General features: G+C 40.5%; 1 protein-coding gene across 1 annotated transcript in view; it reads left to right on the plus strand.

Annotated features, from left to right (window-relative positions):
• Nucleotides 1-5,424, plus strand: part of MINPP1 (multiple inositol-polyphosphate phosphatase 1) — a 47,791-nt gene extending 42,367 nt beyond the window's left edge. The window contains exon 6 of the mRNA XM_077755232.1: nucleotides 4,021-5,424. Within this exon, the coding sequence (XP_077611358.1) occupies nucleotides 4,021-4,417 (397 nt within the window). The 3' untranslated portion in view covers nucleotides 4,418-5,424. The remainder of the gene's footprint in view (nucleotides 1-4,020) is intronic.
• Nucleotides 5,425-6,000: the final 576 nt, after the last annotated feature.

Genomic DNA, 6,000 nt, shown 5'->3' on the forward strand with positions numbered 1-6,000 from the left:
CTCTTCCTTTATTATGGCTGAGTAATATTCCATTGTGTGTATATACCACATGTATATAACACCTCTTTATCCATTCATCTGTAGATGGACACTAGGGGTGCTTCTTTGTCTTGGCCATTATAAATAATGGTGCAATACACATAAAACAAATTTTTTTTTTAATTTAGATGTATCAAATGGCAGAAGACATGTATTTTTGTTAATAAAGCTCCCTATGTGAATCTAATACAGAAACTAATTTGATTTCCCATGAAACTCCTACCAAGCATTTTCAAAGCATAGTTTGTGTCAACTTTCTTCTAAAAAATAGCTGATATTAACATGTAACCGACAGTAAAGTAAGTCAATAGGGAAAATGAGTTTATTGCTCTTTATGTATAAACCTAAAGAACCTTTAGGTTGAAATTTTAAATGTGGGTTACAACCTAAGTTTAATTTTTTCTGTAGCTTGGATGTAATTACTGGGACTTTGGACTCATGATTTGTACATGGCCTTGTCGGTTTCTTCCCTTTCCCTAGCACATGTATTTTTTTTTTAAGTTTTTTTTTTTATGTTTATTTATTTTTGAGAGAGAGAGGCTGAGTGGGAGTGGGGCCGAGAGAGAGAGAGGGAAACACAGAATCTGAAGCAGGCTCCAGGCTCAGCTGTCAGCACAGAGCCCAATGCGGGGCTTGAACTCACAGACCAAGAGATATGACCTGAGCCGAAGGTGGATGCTTAACCGATGGAGCCACCCGGGTGCCCCCCTAGCACACATAGTTTTATATGTATGTTTGTTATTTGTCTCATATCTTTCCTTCTGTTTTCTCTGTATTTCTGTATTTTCTCTCTATTTCTCTGTATTGGCTTTTGTGTACTACTGTGTATGTATACTCCATACTGTCATACACAGGAATCACCAGCTGCATGTGCTTATCATTTGGCACTTGAAAATGGCGCCGGTCTGTATGGAGATGTGCTATGAGTGTGAAGTACGCACTGCATTTCGACGACTTGATAAAGAATGTAAAATAGTTCACTAATAATTTTGCTGTAATTCGATGAAACTAGAATAGTTTGTATTATATATTGTCTTACATTTGTTGGAGTTCCTCAGTGGGGAGGAGAGGAGAGTTGCTGATGGGTCTTTCTGCAGGACCTCCGCATCCTGATGGGTCCTGTAGATAACAGGAGTGGAGCCTCAGGATGAGAGCCAGTCCTGGCTTTGCAGCAGCTTCCTTGTGCTAGATGACTTGACATGTAAACCAGTGCAGTTGACCCTCAAACAACACAGATTTAAACGGGGCAGGTTCACTTATATGTGCATATTTTTCAATAAGTGCAGTACAGTACTGTGAATGTATTTTCTCTTTCTTAGGACTTTCTTAATATTTAACTTACTTTACTGTAAGAATATAGGATATAATGCGTATAATGTATATTACATATGAAATATGTAATATGCTGTATTATATATGTAATACATACTCTAACATGTAAATTGTTATATGTATTATATACAGTCAATCAGTATATTATAAACAGCAATCAACAACAGTTTATAAAACTTATAAACAACTATTATAAACAGTTAATCAACTATGTTATCAAAAAAGCTTCCAGTCAATGTATTAGATACAGTCAATCAGCAGTCTCTTATAAACAGTCACCTGCTTATATTATCATCAAAAAGGCTTCCAGTCACAGCAGGCTAGTAGATAAGTTTTGGGGAGTCAGAAAGTGATACACAGAATTTTGACTGCACAGAGGTTTGGTGCCCCTAACTTCCACATTGTTAAAGGGTCAACTATATTTTTACATTACTTACTTTCTTTAATATATATTATTATTAAATTCCATTGTATTTGCATTATGACAGTGGTATTAGCTTTGGCTTGCATTTACTCACATGTATAAAGGCACCAGGCAGGTAGCGAATGAATCCGTCCTTGGTCAGACAGTGCGCAGTGGTAGGTGTCCCGGGCAGTGGGCATATGCCCTCTCTGGAGTGACCCTTATTCCTGTTCAGCCGATCCTTGCCCTGTGGGAGCATACGTTCTCAGATATTTCAGGTTTTCAAGAAGAGCCAAAAATCTGTGGATTTTTAAGAATCTGAGATCACCCAATCTTTAAACACTGACACATAATGCAAAATTTTAAACTAGCTCTGCAGGTGAAACCAAATATAAGTGTGGTCTAAATGACCTGCTGTGTCACTTGGGCCTAAGGGGTTGCTTCTTGGAAATAAATACAGGTTTTAAATACTTCAGATGACCTAATTAAAATATACCAAATATACCCCCCTCTTACTCCCTCTTCTTAAAGGGCTTATTCCCTTTTAGAGAATATTAATCTCAAAATAGTGGATAACTGTGAAATAGGACGTTACAGTTCTTATGTATTTTTGAGGATGTATTTCTAGTACCATATATACTTTTATTTTTTTGTAGGGATGTATTTCTCCTTATTCTGTTTACTTTTCTGTTGCTCATTTTAATGTGCATTTAGTTTTTCTGAATACTTAGAAGGTGGCTCATGTCAGGTTGCTTCTATAACCTCCTGGAGCTCCCTTCTCCGGTGCTACATGTGTGTGCTGTTCAGAAGTATGGCAGTTGCTTTCTGAGATCTCCCGGCTCTGGTTCGCTGCCCCGACCTTGAACTGAACCTGCACTTTTCTTGGTCTTTGCTGTCCCTGTCCGGCTCTGTCTTGACTCCCTCCCAGCAGCTTATAGTGTGTGTGGCCTCTGTGCTGACCAACATCTTGGAGTGGCCGTTTTGAGAGTTTCCAGGGGCTAGCTTTCTCCAGCCCCGGGAGAGGCCTGTGCTAGTCCTCCCTGCACTCACCAGGCTCGAGCTCACCCTGCACCCACCTGCCAGTTGCGAGCTCCCTGCACCCACCAAGTGTGAGCTCTCTCTGCACTCTACAGGTGTGAGCTTCCTGCACCCACCAGGTCCGAGCTTTCACAGCATGCTTTTCCACACAGACACTGATCATAATATTTAGGTCTGAGGCTGTTGGTGCTTCACCGAGAAAACTTTTCAATATAGCTATTTGTAAATGTTTCCATTTGGTTTGGGATCTGCTCTCTAGTTCCATCTGATTTCATGGGGAATCATGAAGATCCAAAACCTGCTCAAATGCCGCTATCCACTGGGAAACCCAGGTGCAGCAAGTGTGTAATCTGGTGTGGGGCTGGCAGGCTAATTGATTAGACAGCTCAGCATGTTTGAATAGATTTACAGATTTTGTTTAAGAACAAAGTCATGTTTTTTCTGTTAACGTTGGGGAAAAAGTAAGCAGTCATTTGCTGCTGCTTATTAAAAAAAAAAAGCCTTTACCAAAAAAAGGGATAGAAGGAGTAGAAAACTTGCAGTAAAAAGAAATGACTTAGCTTATGGTGTGGAAAGCCACTGATGGCTGGCACTGTGCAGACTCCACTCCAGCCACAAACACAGCAGAGCAGCTGGGACAGATTGTGTTTCCAGCCTTTGTGGTTCTCTTCTCAGTGTAGTGCCCAAGGCGGGTCTTATAAAACATTGAAGGATTATGTGAATTACCATTCACTGTTCACACAGGTTTTAACCACAAAATTTACTGAGTATTGCTTGTCCCCATTTCCTAGATACAGATACAGTAGAACCTGAGGTTCATTCAGAAGACCTCCGTGGAGTGATCCATGTTTACTAAGGGCAGTGTGCTCCATTTCGTTCATGGAAAGGCATACAGTTTTGAAATCCGTATCTGCTTTGAGTTCTTTAACCTACTAAGAAAGACCCTCTTCTCTCTTTGAACATAAAGAATAGCAAGTGTGCACAGTGTTTTAGTGGATTTGTAATACTACAGCAATCCTGAATTTGGAACTGAACTCTGAGTATAAAACCTTCAGTTCTCAGCCACACAGAGCTTTAGCCGTATTCTTGACGTCTGTGTATAAAGATTTGAAAAGGTGAGAGAGTTGTGTGCTACTTCTCACTAGTGCAGATACTACCTCCCATGACATGAATGCATATACATATTTTTTCTCCATTTGTCTTTTAAGGTCTCAGCCAGTTTCCTCCCCAGTCGTCCTGCAGTTTGGTCACGCAGAGACCCTTCTTCCACTGCTCTCCCTCATGGGCTACTTCAAAGATAAGGAGCCCCTGACAGCTTACAATTACAAGGAACAAATGCATCGCAAGTTCCGAAGTGGCCACATCGTGCCCTATGCCTCAAACCTCATATTTGTGCTTTACCACTGTAAAAACGCTACGACTCCCAAAGAGGAGTTCCGAGTGCAGATGCTGTTGAATGAAAAGGTGTTGCCATTGGCTCACTCCCAGGAGACTGCTTCCCTGTATGAGGATCTGAAGAACCACTACAGGGACCTTCTCCAGAGCTGTCACACCAGTGACGAGTGTGAATTACCAAAGGTGAACAACACGTCTGATGAGCTATGAGTAACCGAATAAGATTTTCCACCCGTCAGGGGTGATCCCATGCTTGCACAAGCCGGGCAGGCTGCATTCCCAGGAAGCTTTCCCAGTACGTGCGTCTTTCTGTCTCTTCACAGAAAGATGTCGAGTTTCCTTTTGAATCTGGATGGAGATGTGTGAGCACGGCTCCTCACCGGGGCAGCTCTCTCAAGGGGGAAAGTCTGTTGGAAGAAGTAGTTGGCCCTATAGCTGTTTACGGAAATTAGAGTCTTCCTATTTATAGACAAGCTCTCACACTGACATAGAACATGATTTCAGAAGGATCCTGGAAAGTGCTGGAATCACAACGTCTGTGCTGTGTATGATCCATAACTTGACTGAACGAAGCATAGGAACCTCACAGTTGTGTCACCCTTGGCTTTCCCACTGGTGGCACAGCTCTGCTGTCATCTGTCTGCGGCAGAAATCTCGTGGAGCCCCTAGAGCATCACTCCAGAAGAAAGCTAACCTCTCTAGTTAAGGATTTGAAATAATACTAAGAAACAGAGTGTGATTTTCAATGGACACCTTCACTGAAGGAAGACAGAGTATAATAAAATAGACATTTTATAAAGTATTTGAACACTTTTTCAGTAATTCCTCTTGACCTATCCTAGTGAGTCTTGCGAGGCCATTCTTTAATTACTCCCTTAGCTGCTCTGCGTTTATAATGGTGAAGGGATGATAGGGACCATTAGCAGCCAGTAAGACAGAAAGAAAGTTTCAGAAATCAAAGTTTTTTAATTGGTTGCTTCACAGGGTTTTTTCATTCTGTCACTTTGCTTCTTTTTATATTTTGCTACTGTGTGAAATGTATCTTTTAGTTATTTACTGCTTTTCCATTCTCCCCCTTCCCCCAACCCCCAATAAAGACTTCATCCTGGCTGGCTTGGTTTCATGGATCTGAACCCATTTGTCAAAAGATATTTCTGGCTTTGTCAGATGCCATGAAAGTGTTTGCTATAATAATAAACAGAATTCTTGTGACTTTATTATCAGGTCTTTTCTGCTGTGTTGATAATACAGACAGTAATTGATGGTAAAAAGTTGGAATTTCAAGAAGCTTTGACTAAACTATATAAGGCAATTTTCTTCTAATAGAAATTTCCTCAAGTAAATTTCCACTTCTTTAAGAGGAATGAAAATTAATTTTCCTAAAACTCTAGATTAGAAATGTCACAACTATATACTGAAATTATAAAAGAAGATGCATAGACCATCTGTTGATGATTGATCCTCAAATGAATTACGTTTATAAACTAGATAATTAGCTGGTAAATACTGGTGATGCACCAATACACAATACACTGCTGATGGTCCCGGCAAAGGTCTGGTGTTACCTATTTTTTGTAAATGGGCAGAGAATAGAATACTATAACCAGCATTCATATCCATCACCCTGTTTTTAGATCCAAATAAGAACTGTTAAGGTCTTTTTTGTGTTCTGTGCCACGAAGTAACCAACATAAAAATTCAGTATTTATGGGGTGGCTGGGTGGCTCAGTCGGTTAAGCATTCAACTTCAGCTCAGGTCATGATCTCACAGTTCATGGGTTTGAGCCCTGCGT

The sequence above is a fragment of the Crocuta crocuta genome, unplaced genomic scaffold (assembly GCF_008692635.1).
Source record: "Crocuta crocuta isolate KB4526 unplaced genomic scaffold, BGI_CrCroc_1.0 scaffold2, whole genome shotgun sequence".
In the NCBI taxonomy this organism is placed as follows: Eukaryota; Metazoa; Chordata; class Mammalia; order Carnivora; family Hyaenidae; genus Crocuta; species Crocuta crocuta.